Below are 17,910 nucleotides of genomic sequence, written 5' to 3' on the forward strand. Positions count from 1 at the left end.
AATGTGGAACATTTATGTGACATTTAATATAATAAAATATAAGTGCTAGTGTATTTGTGTGTATAATTTAGTTCTTACCATTACTGATGTACTGCTGCTGCATCTGCAGCTTGAAACAGGTAATGAATATTATATACTACTCCCTAAATTAATAAAAATCAAGTTATCTAAAAAAGGCGACAAATCATACCTTCTTAGATATTGTAAAATGGTGTATTGATCTGTAAATGAAGATGTTTTAGAGATGAGATTTGCACCACTGTTTAAAGAAATACGTAAATAGGTATCAATAAGAAACTTAATTTAAATCAATAGTTTTGATGATTTAAACTGTAATTTAAATCCATTATTTAAATCAATCCACCCTAATTAGAGGATGGCTACTGTGATACTAATTTTTAAAAACAGTTCTAGAGCTAACCCTACCAATTACAGACCAGTAAGCCTTATTCCAATATGGGGTAAACTGGTTGAAACTACAGTAAAGAACAGAATTGACAGACATATAGATTAACATAATATGTATAACAAATGGTCTGGTAGCACTTTATAGACTAACAAAACATGTAGATGGTATCATGAACTTTTGTGGGAACAGCTGAAGAAGTGGGCTGTGCCCAGGAAAGCTCATACCACCATCTACATGTTTTGTTAGTTCATAAAGTGCTACCAGACCATTTGTTATTTTTTTCTGTACAGACTAACTCGGCTACCCCCTGAAGCTTCTGAATAATTTGTTATGTTAATGCGAAGAGTCAATGTGGCTTTTGTAAAGGGAAATCATGCCCCACAAATCTACTGTAATTCTTTGAGGGAGTCAACAACTAGGTGGACAAGACAGATCCAGAGGAAATAGTCTCCTTAGATTTTCAGAAAGCCTTTGATAAAGTTGCTCACCAATGACTCTTATATAAAGTAAGCTGTCATGGAATAAGAGGGAAAGTCCTCTCATGGACTGCTAACTGGTTAAAAGATAGGAAACAAAGGGCAGAAATAAATAATCAGTTTTCAGAATGCAGAGAAGTAAAAAAGTATGTCCCATAGGCAGGGCTCGACAATGTATGCAATCTACTTGCCCGTGGCAAGTAGATTACAACCAGGAAGAGCCGGGTTCAGGCGATCTGTGCATGCACAGAACAATCTGCGCATGCACTGATCGCCAGACAGCGCAGCTGGCGAGTGGGGCTTGCCCCGGCTTGGCGAGCCCTGCCCATAGGGATCTGTACTAGGAACCGTATTATTTAACATATTCATAAATGATCTGGAAAAGAAGGGTAAAGAATGAGGTGGCAAAATCTGAAGATAATACAAATTATTCAAGGTAGTTAATCCAAAGCAGACTGCCAAGAGTTACAAATAGTTATCACAAAACTGAGTGACTAGGCAACAAAATGGCAGATGACATGCAAAGTAATACTCATGGGCAAACATAATCCCAATTATACATATAAAATTATGGTCTAAATTAGCTGTTATCACTGAATAAAGTTCTGATAGTCACTGTGATAGTTCTCTGAAAACATTCACTCAATGTACACCAGCAGTAAAAAAGCAAACAGAATGTTGGGAATCATTAAGAAAGGGATACATAAGACAGAAAATATCATACTGTCCCTATATAAATCCATGGTACATTCACACATTGAATACTGTGTACAGATAAGGTCACCCCAGCTCAAAAAAGATAAATTGGCATTAAAAGTTTCAGAAAAGGGGAACAAAAATGATTAGGGGAATGGAAGAGTTTCCATTTCAATGAGATGGGGACTTTCTATAGGTTGAAAAAAAAAAACCACTAAGGGAAGATATAATAAAGGTCTAGAAAAAGCATGAAGAGTGTAGAGAAAGTAAATAAGGAGTTTTGTTTATCCCTCATAACACAAGAACAAAGGGTCACCAAGTGAAATTAAAAGGCAGCAGATTGAAAATAAACAAAAGAAGCATTTCTTCATACAATTCAATCAACCTGTGGAATTATTTGCCAGAGGATATTGTAAAGGCCAAGACTGTAACAGGGTTCAAAAAAGAACTAGATACATTAATGGAAGATAGGTACATCAATGATTATTATCCAGTATGTACAGACAAAAAGGTACTCCCTAGCTATATTACAGTTAAGTTGATGTCTACATTTCTGTTTCTAGGTATATGCCACTGAAGGCCACTGGAGAAAAACAGATCTGCAGTGAAGTTCTTTTTATGTTGTTCTATTATTAGAATAGAATCTGACTATTTTGCAGAAAAATATAGTGCACCAGAAACCTGAGTTCCTAGGAGAGTTTAAATGTTCGTGGCTCAAATACAACACAAAATTTCATCTCAGAACGGTGTATTTTCAAATTTTTAATTAAAAATATTTTTACTTTGTCTGCTAAACGTTTTATATCCATGAAACTTCAAATACAGCAGGTCTTTATAGAATTTGTATAATTCACAGCAGCTCTGATTTTTAAAAGTTACGTTTTTCTTAAAAAGCTAGTTGTTTCAAGACTGAAAGTTTTGTAAGTAGAAGTAAATAGTCAAGTGTTCTAACTGAAATTAATTGAAACATCTCTTACTTCAGCTGAAATTATAGGAAAGGGAGTTTAACCATCAAAAGCTGAAATATATTGTACACTGTACATGCCAATGGAAAGAAAGGAGGAAGTGATTCAAACAGGGACAGCTGCTGGGGGAATAATGACACACATACATCTTCTCTTTCTTTCTCAGTAATGATTTCTGGCTGAAGAAACTACGGACAGCAGCACAAACTAGAAGTTTACAGTTTTGGAGAAGCCTAAACCACAAACAGGCAGGCACAGATTGGGACTGTGGGAAGTAGTCGGTTAGGGCACAGACAATAAAGGGATCTTTTTTTCTTTTCTTTTTTTAAATGGCCCCATTTTATTTATTGTCATAGCTAATAGCCTGGTTCTGGATGTTTTATAGCCTAATTAAAAAAAAAACCCAAACAAACCCCTTTCTCCCACAAACAAACAAACCCCCTCCCTCCCTCTCTCCCTTCCACTCACTCACTCCCCTCCATAAAAGTACAAATTGTTTTAAAACTGAACTGGTGGGTCATTTTCCCAAGGCAATGTATTTCCCAGTTTAGATCTGGGATGCCTCCCACTTTGCAGGGTCCTACATTCCATGCTCCAGTCTGAGTTTGAACATCTACACCAGTGTTTCTTAAACTTTTTAAGACCAAGGAACACCAAACAGTACTTTTTTTTAATGGGGAACACCAAGAATTTTTTGTTGAGGAATAAAAGGTCAGGGGGAAAGTTATTGAGAAAAAAAAAGGTCTCCTGCCCTTTTAAGGGAGGACATTTTGAATTCTGTTGTTCTCCACGGCATACCTCTGACTGCCTGTGCCGCGGAACACAGTTTAAGAAATGCTGATCTACACCATTAGAAAGCCCCTTAGCCAGCTCAGGTGTGGATTTTTAATTGCAGTGTAGCCATACTCTATACTTGTGTCAGAGATATCTGCATCCAGACAACTGTAACTAAAATAGCCAGTTTAGACTCCAGTCACTTTTCAAGTTGTTTTTAATAAAATGCTGAAATTATGGGATCCTGTCAGCTCCAAATAAGTATTGATAAGTTGCAGAGACAATAATGACAGATAGCCCACAACACTCATTACAATGGTAACTGCATTTATAGCAGAATCTCTCTTTTTAAAGTTGGGTAAAACCGGGGAAATAAACGCTCACTAAAAGCTCCATATCAAATTTTAACATTAGGAAAATCAGTATTAAATCTGAACCCCACCCATCATTCTACAGAAGTCAATTCACTATCTAAGTTGTAAACTCTTGAGGGAAAGGAATTTGTCTTCATTCTTGCTTGCAGAAGACATCATATACTTTAGGCAATACACAGACAAATAATAAAAGAACAATAACATTACATGTTCTACTCTAAAGGTTCAAAGAGTGGTTCATTTTATTATAGATGATCTAATAATCAGCTAAAAAGTCCTGGTTTAATGCAGAGTATCTGTATTACACTAGTTACAATACAGTGGCTTCTGGCCAGGCAGCCCAGCTCTGAAGGCATCTCCATTGCCAGCAAAAACTCAGGAGTGAGAATGGCATGGTATCAGGGGGAGAAGCAACTCATCACTCAGAGTGGAGGTTGGGCAGGACTAGCCTTCCCGTAAGCAACAGGCTAGGGCGCTGTGATCACATACTATGTTCCTCCACCCCTGCTGCTCAAGGTCCCTTTAGCCCTCAAGTGCTGAGCCTGGAAATGAGGAGAAGCAGGGCAGGGAATGCCCCAGCTGTGGGGTTGCTATGGTGTACATGGGGCCAGCTGCTAGTTCTGGCCAAGCTGGGGGGAGGGAGGAGAGGGGGAGATCCACTTCCCCTAAAAAGGCTGATCTCATGGTCAGATCCAGAACCACCTCTGGAAACCTGCCCTGGTTGCAGGAATTTCTGCAGTTGCTGGCTGACCGCCCACCTCAGAAGGCAGAACTGTTGCCAGCAACAGTACAAAAGTGAGGGTGGCACGATATGTTATTGCCACCCTTACTTCTGTGCTGCTGGCAAGAGTGCTGCCTTCAGACTTGAGATGCCAGCCAGCAGCTGCGCAGAAGAATAGTTATACCACAACTTCCTTACAATAGCCTTGTGATTCCTCCACAATCCTATTACGGGTTGGGACCCCACAAGTTACAACACTGTGAAACTTCACATTTAAATATCTGAAACCATGAAATAAATCCCATGACTGTGAAATTGGCCAAAATGGGATCATGAATTTGGTAGGGCCCTACTCATAAGTGCATGCTAATTATATAAGTGAGGAGACTGAGCCCCATTTTATCTACTGTCCTAGCTAATAGGTTATAAAACAGCCAGAAACAGACTAATAAAAAACCCTTTAAGAGTACAAATGGTTTTAAAACTGAACTGGGAGGTCATTTTCCAAGGCAATATATTTCCTTCCTTAAGGTGTTTAGCTCCGGGACCCCTCCCACTTTGCAGGATCCTAGATCCCATTCTCTAGTCTGAAATATCACTTCAGAGATATATGGCACTACATAATGATGTACAGAATTTGCACAATGCAATGATTCTCTGTTAAGATTTGTGTAAATAGCACTCAGAGCATATCCCTTAAGAAAGAAAAAGTTTTGCTTAAAGGGCCCTGTACGAGAGGTAAAATTATTTTTTCCATTACTTACCCCGTCCATGGCCATAATCCACAGTCTGTTGAATTAGAGGTGGCTTAGAAATCGATGCAGGTACAGACGATGAAATGGAAGTATGAACCGAAGGAGGTATGTTCACAGAAGATGACATTGTGGGTGGCAGCCCTGACTCTGTTTTACAAAATGCATACTCCAAATTTGCTCCTTTAGCTTCACTGCTATCCCAGAGTCCATGAAAAGAATCCTCATCCCAACGTTCCTGCTTCACAGCACCAGATGTTGGCTTTATAGCTGGAGTCTGACTTGGGGTTGCAGTTGTCACAGGAATCGGCGCAACTGGCCTCGTCACTGGGGCACCTGGTTTTGTCACCGGGGCACCTGGCCTCGTTACCGGGGTGGGCTGCCTGAACAATACTGGTGGCTTTATAATAACAGCAGGAGAAGATTTGATGGGTTGAGATTCTATTGGTGTCTCAGATGACAGCTGAGAAGACGCCTAGACATGGGAAACATGTTTGAATAAGGATTTGTAAACAGCTTCCCTCACCCCATGTGAAAACAGTAAACAAAGCCCTCTGAATAACTTGTGCCCCTGCTAGAGCTTTGCAACCCGACCCAAACATAACAGGACCCAACTACAAATGTCGGGATTCAGGTCAGGTCAGCTCTGATCACTTCCTCCTGCCTGTGGGACTGGCTCCATGAAGATGGATGCATGTCCTGCTCTTGTTGGGTGTTGCAATCTTGCTGCACTGCATGTTCTAGGGAGTGACTTGCAAGCCTGCTAACACTGCCTCTTATTCCTCAGCACACACAGAACAGCATGTTAGTGGGTAACTGGTAGAAGTGGAGTACACAACTGCTACCACCGGATCAATCCCATGAGCAGAAGGGGCTGGAGACTGACCACGAGCACCAGGAGCAGGGAGGCCGTCCAGGACAATGCAGTGGAGATAAAATTAGCTCTGAGTAGACCTGTAGTCCCAGCCAAGAAGGATGCTTTCATGACACTCTAATACATATACAGTGAAACCTTAGTTATCCGGCACTCTGTTAACCAGAAAACTTTGTTAACTGGCATTGCCCCCAGCCACAATACTGTCACATCTTCAGGAGCACAGGCCTGGTTTGATTTACCATGACTGTCTTAACAATTGTTTATTTAAGTACTACTAATTAACTCAAAATAGAAATGTGAGACCAACTGCCTCACACTACAAAACTACCAATATTAAAAATTTGAGTTTTACTATTATTGTCCATTAGTTTTTCCCAAGTTGATGGGATCCTCGAATAACCAGATTTTTTAGATAACTGGAATGCCCTAATCCCCAAGAGTGCCGGATAACACAGGTTTTACTGTATTCCTAACCATTAGCATTTTCAGACCCTCTCATAGGAGGGCACAACTCCATGCTGATATCCCAAAAAGAATAGCCATTGAGGGTGGATTGGTGTGTGCTCACTATTTAAAACCTCTAAATCTATTCCATCAAATATGAATGAAGGCTTACTGTAATTGTTCTTATCCGAAATGACCGTTCCAAATTAAGCTTCCTCTTTAACCAAAGCAGTTTCTACCCCGGAGGAATTCTGCATCACTGTGTGTATGCACAATCAATGTGCTGTGTGTATATTTAATTTTTTTGCACAGAAAACTGTCAGAAAGCAGCTACAATACCAGCTTTTCCCCACCAGCTGGTACTGTTGTGAAAGAGCAGAGCAGCAGCTCACCGGACAGCTAGGGAAGAGAAAGAATCAGACTTCTTCACTGCACTTGTCCTATCAGATCAGCTGGTGAAACAAACAGCACAGGCTTGGGGGGTGTGTGTGCGTGTGCGTGCGTGTGTGCGTGTGCGCGCGTGTGCGTGTGCGTCAGACTGAGGCTCATGGCAGCTACAGAGGGAGGACAGACTGGGGCAGGGGTTGAATTGGAGTGAAGGTACAGGGTCACATTGGGGATGGGCTGCAAGGCCATATAACAGAAAGGGAGTAGTTGAATGTAGACAGACAGACACAGACACATGGGCTGGGGGGAAAGTGTGCGGGGATACATGGGAACAGGGCTGGCTGATGGGGTGCAGAGACACGGGGATGGGGGGACTGGGTGTCTGAGTGGGGGTGGAGTGACCTAGGGGGACAGTGGCAGATATACCGGATGGAATGGGACAGGCTAGGTTAGCCAGGGTCTACATGGAGGAAGTTCCCTAACCATCCCTCCTCGCCCCACAAAAAAACTGTATCATACTTTTCCCACCCACATCCAATACCACTTTAAGTTCACACCCAGTCTCCTTCCCAATAACTACTTCTCTCTCTCTCTCAGCTCCTCCAGTAACCCTGACTCTGCTAAGCCTTTCCACTGCTTCTGAGTGGGATGGGAAATACAGTTCTGTATTGTAGTTTAAATTATTATTACTCAAAATTCTGTATTAATATGTAAAGTAAGGAATCTATTTGTCAAAAAGCATTTTCTGAATCTTTTTTATCATCTGTATTGTTACAGATATACTTGCTGACAGGAATTTTGAAATATACTACTAAAATATTTGAAACTGGTGCAATTATAAACAGAATTTTAAAAAATTGTGCACAGGATTTTTTATTTTTTGGTGCAATATTTGCCCAAGAGTATTCTTCCAGTATGTTTATATTAACCAAGTTCCATGTTCAAGATACCTGAAGAACTGCCACTAAACAGCAGCAGGTCTAAAACTACATCTACAGGAGGAAATGTATCTACTGCTGACAATGGGTCCAGCTGAACCAATGCTGAAAATGACTTAAATCACAACTATACACAGGAGTAAACCATGTTCTGCACTCTCTCACAAACCCTAATCAAGGACTGCTAAGAAAAAGCTGTGATCATCGTTTGGCCATTTTATACTTGTAATTAAACTGTTTTCAGCAACACTCTCTGCCAGCAACTCGTACATTTCCTACTATAAATAAAGCTTCCTCTCCTAAATAGTTTACTGGGTGCTCCCTTTTACCTTATTTAGTACAGATATTCTGTTTCCAGCCTGCTGATTCATTTACCTCTCTAATCCTGATTCTCAAGAAATTAGGCCTCACCCATGTCCAATTATTCATATCAAGTCAGGCCTACTACATGGAAAGTAGTTTGTGCAAATTGAAGAAAAAAATTACTTTTTTAGATTTCTGCACAGATCCTTTGCCACAGAGTGGCTAAAAACACAGAAGCAGAGTTGCTTCAATATTTGGAAAACAACCAACCTAGAATAAAATGGGTCAGAGGAATTCATATTCTCCTGCCAGTGTCATTTATTTATTTACCTAATTCATAGAGGTACAGATAGCATTCAGTCATGTTTGTAAAGTGATTTAAACAGTAAAAGCAATATCTGTGATTTAAGTAGTATGTTGTTATACCCGCATTGTGCTGGGTGCTTTTCAAACACAAAGGAGGACACAGTCCCTGCCCCGAAGAATTGATAATTTAAAAAGACAAAGAGATGAAGGACAGGGGAAAGCTATATAGTGTGCAAACAGAGCGATCTGGGTAACAGGCACAGAACAACTTAGTTTAACTTCTAAAAAAAGTATAATCAAGGTATCTTCTTCTAGTGCAGGTAAGTGAGGTTTATGATCTAATGAGCGCTAGGAAAGAGCACCAGCACCATCAGACAATGATAAACACATTACTCCTTTGTCAGGGGATTATTTAAATCCATGGGGCATGCTAGAAATTGATCTGCTGCTATTATACTGGAAAATGCATGTCTTACTTCCCCTTGGTCTGTAAGAAGTGGGTCATAAGACACATCATTCTTGTCCCCAACACAGAAACAGAATCTCACTGGCTTATTCTAATAAAATACAAGCTCAAAAGTTATTTTTCCATATGAGTTTGTACATTACCAAAGTACAGTTTGAGAGGTTTAACTAGGTTCAAAGTATTATTTTACGAGTTACATACCTAAATGTTCTTAGCTACATTGTCTGAAGCCAGGAAATATCTTTCCCGGCAAGATTTCTGATTTTAACTAATGTAGGCACCCCATCTGAATTTTCATCAGCATTTAATTTCTTTAGCACAGATTTATTTTACCTGAAAAGCACGTGGCCTTGTAGTGGTGCTTTGTGATCTAGAAGTTTCTTGTGATGCCAGTTCAGGCAGCTGGGTATCAGGTACAAACTCTTTCAACTTCTGCATCTGTTCTTTTTGTTCCCTGCACATCAATCACAAACACTCTTACCATTCTATGACAAATGAACTATTAAAAAATAAAGGAATCAATACTTACACCAACAAAACATTAGCACTATTAAGAATCAATATTCACTACTGAGTTTACTGCTGGGATAAGCTAGGACATAAGCAGCTGGTAGCAACCCAACAGCCAGCATATCAGAAGAGAAAGCTTAGAACAGGGGTTAGCAACATATGGCTCTTTTGTCATTCCCAAAATACAGGCAACTTTTTAAATTAAAGTGAAAAATTAATTCAAAATTTTAGAAGTGCATAATTACTCATGTCAATATAATCTTTTTTTGGGTCTATTTCACCTTTAACCAGATGTGAAAGCAAGGCAGTTCACCTTGGTAAGAATTGGCTGAGCTGTGGCAGGTGCTGGCTGGAGCACTCAGCTCGTTTAAAGGGCTGGCTGAGGGCACACTGTAGGGAACATGTGTACACTCCCAGACGGGATAGTAAGAGGGTCTGGTGGCAGCAGATGCCTCCATCTGGCCACAGCAACCTGGCTCCAGCCCTCATCTGACTGCCGCAGTCTGTCCCCAGCTGCCATTCTCCTGGGACAGATCCTGCAGCCTCACGACTGCTGCAATAGCCTGGCAGCAGTGACCTGGCCTGGCCTGGCCTGGCCTCCGGCTGCAACTACCTGGCCAACAAGGCCCCATTGGGGCCCAGTCCCGATCTGGCTGCAGCATCCTGTCCCCAGCTCCAATTCCAAGAGCAGGCTCTACAGTCCAGCCCTCATTTGACCATAGAAAGGGCTGACGGTGGGCCCTCCTCCTGCTGTGGGCATGGGTAGGAGAGGAGGCCACGATCCAGCTGCAGCAATCCTGGCCCGGCATCTCATCCAGCCACTGTTGCCTGGGTTCAGCAGTCTAGCCCTAGCCAGCTAATGTAATCTGGCCCCAGGGCCCCCTAAGTTCTTTGATGCAGGAATCATCTTTTTGTTGTGTATTTGCAGGTACCTGACAAAATGGGGTACTGGTCTGTGACTGAGACCCTTAAGTGCCATCTCAGTACAAAGAATAAATGATGACAGCAGCAGCAACTGCAAGCTCCCCTAACATCCAGTGTTACTTAGGGTTGTTAAAATCATGTAATAGGGTAACTGTGTAACCACTAAAAATCTCAGCAGTTACAGAGTTACCCACGCTGTGGGCTCTGCAGTATAAAGTTTTATACCGCAGAGCCTAAGTGGAGCCTTCGCAGGAGTGGGGCCACCAGCCCTTGCCCGCCTGGCTTCTGGAGAGGTGGCTTTACTGCCCTACTGCAGCAAAGCCACCTCTCTGTGAGCTGGCTGAGTGTAACCAATACCATTAACTGATAAGCATCAGCTTAGTGGTTAAACAGTTAATTGGCTATACTCTAACATCCAAATGTTACTAACACCTGGCTTTGGAAAAATGCATTGGCTGTCAATTGGCTGTCAAGTATCTAATTGATACTAGACTTGTCAGATACACGGAGAAGAGATCTAGTTGAAGAGACCTGAATTTAAGAAAAGATATTCTCTATATTTCTACTATTGCTTCTGTCACAAAGCATCACCAGAGGAGTCTTACCAATGTCAAGCCACTTTCACTACATTGTTCTTCTTAGTAGAGTCCTGTGTGGATACAAAATTTGTATCCGCATCCACCTCTACATCTGCAGAAATGAGCCAGGGATATTCACAAATCTGTAGGGTTCTAGACACAACATTTGTCCCCGCATCCACCTCCGTATATGTAAAAATGAGGCATGAATATCTGCATCCATATCAAAGGACGCAGATACATGCAGATATGGATTTGCAGGGCCTTAGGATTTGCTCTTTTTGAAGTACACGAGGCTTGCCAGTGCCTCATATTAAAGGAAGATGTTGATATATTAGGAATCACAGAAACTTGGTGAAATAAGGACAAATCAATGGGTACAAAATATATCAAAAGGACAGTCATACCAGGGCACAAAACACATCAGAAGGACAGAACAGGTCATCCTGGTGGGGGATTGGCACTATATGCGAAAAAAATGTAGAAACAAATGAAGTAAAAATCTTAAATAAACCAAAATGTTCTTTAGAATATCTATGCGTAGTAATACCATGCTCTAATAAAGAATATAGCAGTAGTAATATATTATCAACCACCTGACCAAGATAGTAATAGTGACTATGAAATGCTAAGGAAAATTACAGAGGCTATCAAAATAAAAAACTTGATAATAGTGGAGGATTTCAACTATCCCCGTATTAACTGTATACCCATCACCTCAGGACGGGATGCAGATACACAATTTCTTGGTACCTTAAAAGACTGCTTCTTGGAGAAGCTGGTACTGGAACCTTCAAGGGGGAAGGCTATTCTTGATTTAGTCCTAAGTGGAGCACAGGATCTGGTCCAAGAGGTAAATATAACTGGACCGTTTGGAAATAGTGACCTTAATGTAATAAAATTTAACATCCCTGTGGTGGGAAAAACACATCAGCAGCCCAATACTGTGGCATTTCATTTCAGAAAGGGGAACTATACAAAAATGAGAAGATTAGTTAAACAGAAATTAAAAGGTACAATGACAAAAGTAAAATCCCTGCAAGATGCATGGAAACTTTTCAAAGATACCATAATTAAGGTATATAAATGTATATAAACTTAAATGTATACTCCAAATTAAAAAACACAGTAAGAGAACCAAAAAAGTGCCACAGTGGTTTAACAACCAAGTAAAAGAAGCAGTGAGAGGTAAAAAGGCATTGTTTAAAAAGTGGAAGTTAAATCCTAGTGAGGAAAATAGAAAGGAACATAAACTCTGTAAAATTAAGTGTAAAAATATAATAAGAAAGCCAAAAAGGAGTTTATAGAACAGCTACCAAAAATCAAAAAAGTAATAGCAAAATGTTTTTTAAGTACTTCAGAAGGAGGAAGCCTGCTAAATAACCAGTGGGGCCCCTGGACGATCGAGAGGTCAAAATAGCACTTAACGACGATAAAGTTATTGCGAAGAAACTAAATGAATTCTTTGCTTTGGTCTTCATGACTGAGGATGTTGGGGACGTTCCCATATCTGAGCCATGCAACGCTGGGCAGTCCGCAGGTGATCCCGGGGCTCCCTGCAACAGTGTCCCTTTGAAACGCCACGGCAACATTTCACTTTTAAGGTGATAAATCTGAGGAATTGCCCCAGACTGAGGTGCCATTACAGGAGGCTTTGGAAGCAAGTGATAAACTTAAGTCACAGGGACCAGATGGCACTTACCCAAGAGTTCTGAAAGAACTCAAATGGGAAATTGTGGAACTATTAACTGTGGTTGGTTACCTATCCTTTAAATCAGCTTCTGTACCTAAAGACTGGAAGATACCTAATATGACACCGACATTTAAAAAGGGATCTAGAGGTGATCCTGGCAATTACAGTCCAGTAAGTCTGACGTCAGTACAGAGCAAATTAGTTGAAACTATAGTAAAGAATAAAATCATCAGACACATAGATGAACATAATTTGTTGGGGAAAAGTAAACATGGTTTCTGTAAAAGGAAATCATGCCGTACTAATCTACTAGAGTTCTTTGACGGGATCAACAAACATGTGGACAAGGGGAAGTTGTTTTAGTCAACTTCATTTGCAAATTTAACACCTTCATGCAGGGCTTGGCCATTATATTCAACACCCAAATGACATCAAAAGCTAAGTATTGGACACTTACAGCCCATTCTATTAGCCTCATTTAGCACAGACACTATAATCAACAGGTTTTTTTTTCTTCGTTCTACTCCCTTTCTCCCCCCTTTTTCTGCTTAAAATTTAGGATTTTTGTACCTCTCTGCGCCTCTTGCTCCACTCATTTGAAGAAGTGGGTTGTGCCCACAAAACTGAAGACACTATATAAAATTTTTGTTAGCCTCTAAGGAGCTACAGTACCACTCATTTTAAAAAATGTTTACGTTACAGACTAACACAGATATTTCTCTGAGGCTTTTGGGCTTAAAAGGTCAGCTAGCCTGGGGCACTTCATTGAAGCATCATGTATTGACAACTGAGAGAGGCATAATGTCAAAACAGAAGCAATAATTATCTAAACTGATAAAGCAAACCCTGTGAGCCTACTTGACAGTATTTAATATAATTCTATGGATTAGTTCAGATAAACCAGCAACCTTTTTCCCTAAAGAAATTACAAGGTTAGCCAACTCACCGAAGCATTTTCAGCTCCTGGGCAGCCTTCAAGATTATTTCATGCTGCCTTTGACTAAGGACCATTACTCCTCCAAGTGACTGTTCAGGGTCTAGGTTTGGCTCTTCTCCCAGAATGTCAGATGAACGTGATGGTGGAAGGGGTGGATCAAGCTGATCCTCCAAAGGTCGTAGTCGCTCTACTTCATCTGAATACCACCTATCAGACAACCGTTCCCTCTCCCAATCAGTCCTTTCAGGGAGGTACTCTCGCTTCTCCCTTGATGTATCACGCCTCTCTGGATACTCTCGGATCCTCAACTCCCCCCTATCTCGGAGGTCTCTGTTGTAGAGATCCCTGTCTCTCTCCTCCCTCCACCGGTCCTCACGATATCTGTCCAAAGGTGGAAGTGGTGGCAAAGGTGGAAGAGGGGGAATATCCAGGTCACGACTTGTTGTATCTCTGTCATCCAGAGGTCTCAAGTAATCTCTGTCCCATTCTCTATCTAATTCTCGATCATAAATATCCAAGGGTCTTCCAATCCTGTCCAGATCTCTATCCAATTCCCTCTCCCTTGGCCTTTCCCAGTCATCCCACCAAGTATCTCGCCTGTCAAAATCAGAAGACAAAGGAGGTAGAGGAGGAGGGGATAGTGGAGGCAATGAAAGAAACCTATCATCTCTATCATATGGATCCAGGGGATCATCTCGAAAATCTGTGTCATGCTTTCTCCAATATCGATCTCTTTCCCAATCATCTAATTGTTCGCGCTCTAAAGAACGGGCATCTCGCCTATCTAATGAAGGCTCCTCTTGCATTCTCTCCTCTTTGTGACTCCACGGAGCCCTTGTTGGTTCCTCTCGATGATATAATGATAATTTCTCAGCGTTGTCTCCTAGACGGATTGGTTTATCAAGACTGCTTGTCTCAGGCCTACCCATTTCCCTCTCCCGGCTACCTGCATGCCTGACAGGACCCCTCTCCCGACTCCCTGCTCGCCTGACAGGACCTCTTTCCCAGTTTTCAGCCCGCATGACAGGACCTCTCTCCCGGCTTCCAGCCCGCATGATAGGACCCCTCTCCCAGCTTCCTGACTGCCCCCTATCCCTGCTGCCTGCCCGGCCAGCTGATTCTGTTTCTTGGCTAGACAATACTCTCTCCCGGCTACCTGACTGCCCAACTGGTCCTATATCCCAGCTGTCTGAGCGCCCATCTGGCAAGTTTTCCCTGCTATCTGACCGCCTGTCTAGCTGCTCCTCCCAACTACTAACTCTCTGTACCATCCCCCGGCCTCGGGTGGCTGCCTGTCTGGGTAACCCTCTACCTCTGTTTGTTAGCCCCCTGCCTCGGAAGTCTTCCAATCTGCCCTGCCCCCTGTCTTGGCTATCATCCAGTCTGCCCTGCCCCCAGCCTCGGCCATCGTCCAGCCTGCCCTGCCCCCAGCCTCGGCCGTCATCCAGCCTGCCCTCCCCTCGGCCTCGACCGTCGTCCAGCCTGCCCTGCCCCCTGCCTCGGCCGTCGTCCAGCCTGCCCTGCCCCCGGCCTCGGCCATCTTCCAGCCTGCCCTGCCCCCGGCCTCGGCCATCGTCCAGCCTGCCCTGCCCCCGGCCTCGGCCATCGTCCAGCCTGCCCTGCCCCCGGCCTCGGCCATCGTCCAGCCTGCCCTGCCCCCGGCCTCGGCCGTCGTCCAGCCTGCCCTGCCCCCGGCCTCTGCCGTCGTCCAGCCTGCCCTGCCCCCGGCCTCGGCCGTCGTCCAGCCTGCCCTGCCCCCGGCCTCGACCGTCATCCAGCCTGCCCTGCCCCCAGCCCCGGCCTCGATCCAGTCTGCCTTGCCCCCGGCCTCGGCCGTCGTCCAGTCCGCTCTGCCCCTGGCCTCTGCCTAATAGTAAATTGCCATTATTGTCTTCTGGTTGAACCAGCCCTTTACCCTGGTTATTTTCTGACCCAGCTAGTCCTTTACTCTGACTATTTTCTGAAACGGGCAATTTACTATCTGTAGATTTCAAGTCTTTATTTCCTGTTACAGGGGTTGGAAGTAAGGCTGCTGTTCCTCCTGTTCTTGGAGGAATAGTAGACTGCACAGTTACAGGCGTACTGGGAAGTGGTACTGTTTTTTTATTCTGAATGGGTGGAGGTTGAGTAGCTGGTTTTGTCTCTTCTAACTGCAGTGCAGGATCATGAGAACTCCAAGTCCACTTTTTAGGTGCTGGAATAACTTCTTTGACTTCAGTTTTGAGTGGTTCCTGCGGAGCTTTTGTCAGGTCCTCAGCTGGCTTGACTGGACCAGAATTCTTTGTATCTGTATCAAAGGCAACTGAAGCAGGTTGGGTTCTATTTACCAACTGCTGGTTGACATTCACATCAGCAAAAGGTTCTCTGTTTTCTGTTCGGGATTCTGTTTGAGACTGCTGCTGTCCTAAAGGAGGTCTGGGCCCCCTCCACTGTGGCCCACTTGGTCGGGAACTGTGCATCTGTGATGTATTTGGGGAAATATAAAACTGTGCTGCTGGCCCCCTGGGAATAGTCCCCCATTTGCTTGTAGACCGTCTATCTGAATTTTGACCTTCAAATCTTGGCCTTGGCCCTTCCAGGCGCTGGCCTTCAAAACAAGGCCCTTTCTGTTTTGGCCCTTCAAATCTGTCAAAGCCTTTTCCCTGAGGTCCATCAAACCTACAAGTAAAACAAGAAACTTATTCAAATAATCAAATTTAGTGAGAATTCTCTAGAAGACATTTTCACTTTATAAAAACACTTTCATACATAGGTCTCTGTAGGCCTCTGCAAAACCCATTGAATCAGTTCAAAAATACAGAAATATGTGCTTCAATATCACAATGAACAACTGAGACAGACATAAGCCACTTGCAGACTCAGCAACCTCTAGGCAATAAAGCTAGACGAGGAGCCACAAAATAATCAGTATCATGCTCTAATGTAACATGTCTCTTACTGTCTCATATTATTTGAGGCACTGTTCATAATACGGACGTAATAGTATGGTTGATGAACTGATAAGCATAACCTTATAGGTTAATGCTATAGATGACATGAATCCCCGCCGCCCAAGTAAATTTTTTAGCAGGCTTCAGCCTGGCTCAGTCCTGGCTTGTGCTAGGTCTGGGACATACCCCAGTGTGGCTCTGTATTTAAAGTGTATTAGGAGTCAGGTGGGCAGGCAGCCCGGCTCAATTCCAGCTTGCACTGGGTCCGGGAGCTTAGACACCCCTGGCGCCCTGGACAGCAGCAGGGGGCTCCTCAGGAGTAGGGCTGGAGTGCACTGGCTGCTGGCCCCACCCCCGGGAACTATAGAATAGTCGAGGAACAGGTAAGAATTCATGAGGTTAATCCACTATTCAGTTAACTGATATTTAACATCCCTAATTCATACACACATAATGGAAAATTCCCCCCTGCTTCTGTGAGAGCAGCAGCATTTGAACCATTCTTTTATACATAGCAGTGGCTGAAAGTGTAAATTTCACTCATGAGGACTAGTTCCGGAAGAGATGTTGACTTAAAATCTTAGCTGGAAATCAAGTTGTGATGGTGCATTTCATATTCTTTATTAAAATATCCTTCTTAATATCGATATGCAAAACTGGAAAATGCTTTATGCAAATGATACATGTGTATCATTTGAAAAGTTGTAATTTGCTGAACTCATATATTTTATTTGTATGCATTAGGGATGTGAACTTATAACTGTGTAAATATTTAACTGATAAGCTTAGGCTTATTGGTTAATGTTTACAGTTACACGCAGGTGCCACCCTGCTCGCTCCTGGACTGAAAGAAAATCTGTGGTTACACGCACCCGCAGCAAGCTTCCCGGGAGCCAGTACATGCTACTCATTCTGCTGCCTCTGATACAATTACCTGCATTTTAACTTCCCTATCTGTGATTGTGCCTACAGATAACTTTAAACATTTCTGAAACAGATGTTTCCAAACTGTTCTCCAAGACAGATGGTTAGCGTAGTATTTGCTAGGGATTTAAGAGTGATGCTTGTCATTCAATGCTGGCTTTTCGCTAAGTTTCCAGATAATTTGAATTAAAATAAACTAAAAGTCCAGGAAATTTTTTTTCTCTTTTCCATTTGAGAAATTGTTGCAGATGTAAAAGGCATGCTTTGTGTTTACAAGGGAAACGTGGGGTACACAAGACAATCTCACAAGAAAGATGTAACCTATCTAGTTAATACCCATGTACAAGGCTCATGTCTCTGATTCTGCTTTCACTGAGGACATGTCTACATTATGTGTACTAAAGGAGAGAGAGCCACTGTGTGGATATTTGCCCCACTAATAGAAAAAGTTTTTCCATTTGTTTAGGCAATCTACTTCCCCAACAAATAGTAGTCCATGGGAAAAAAAATTCTGTTAACATTTAGA

At 42.6% G+C, this 17,910-nt stretch overlaps 1 protein-coding gene across 2 annotated transcripts in view; it reads right to left on the bottom strand.

Moving 5' to 3' along the window:
* Positions 1 to 17,910, bottom strand: part of YLPM1 (YLP motif containing 1) — a 92,198-nt gene that overhangs the window by 53,262 nt on the left and 21,026 nt on the right. For both annotated transcript variants that reach the window (XM_014570825.4, XM_075926867.2), the window contains exons 5-7: positions 13,540 to 16,188; positions 9,222 to 9,342; positions 5,180 to 5,642 (exon numbers count right to left, since the gene is read on the bottom strand). In XM_014570825.4, coding sequence (XP_014426311.3) covers positions 5,180 to 5,642; positions 9,222 to 9,342; positions 13,540 to 16,188 — 3,233 coding nt within the window. The remainder of the gene's footprint in view (positions 1 to 5,179; positions 5,643 to 9,221; positions 9,343 to 13,539; positions 16,189 to 17,910) is intronic.

Source organism: Pelodiscus sinensis, chromosome 5, assembly GCF_052426305.1.
Source record: "Pelodiscus sinensis isolate ZL-2025 chromosome 5, ASM5242630v1, whole genome shotgun sequence".
NCBI lineage: Eukaryota > Metazoa > Chordata > Testudines > Trionychidae > Pelodiscus > Pelodiscus sinensis.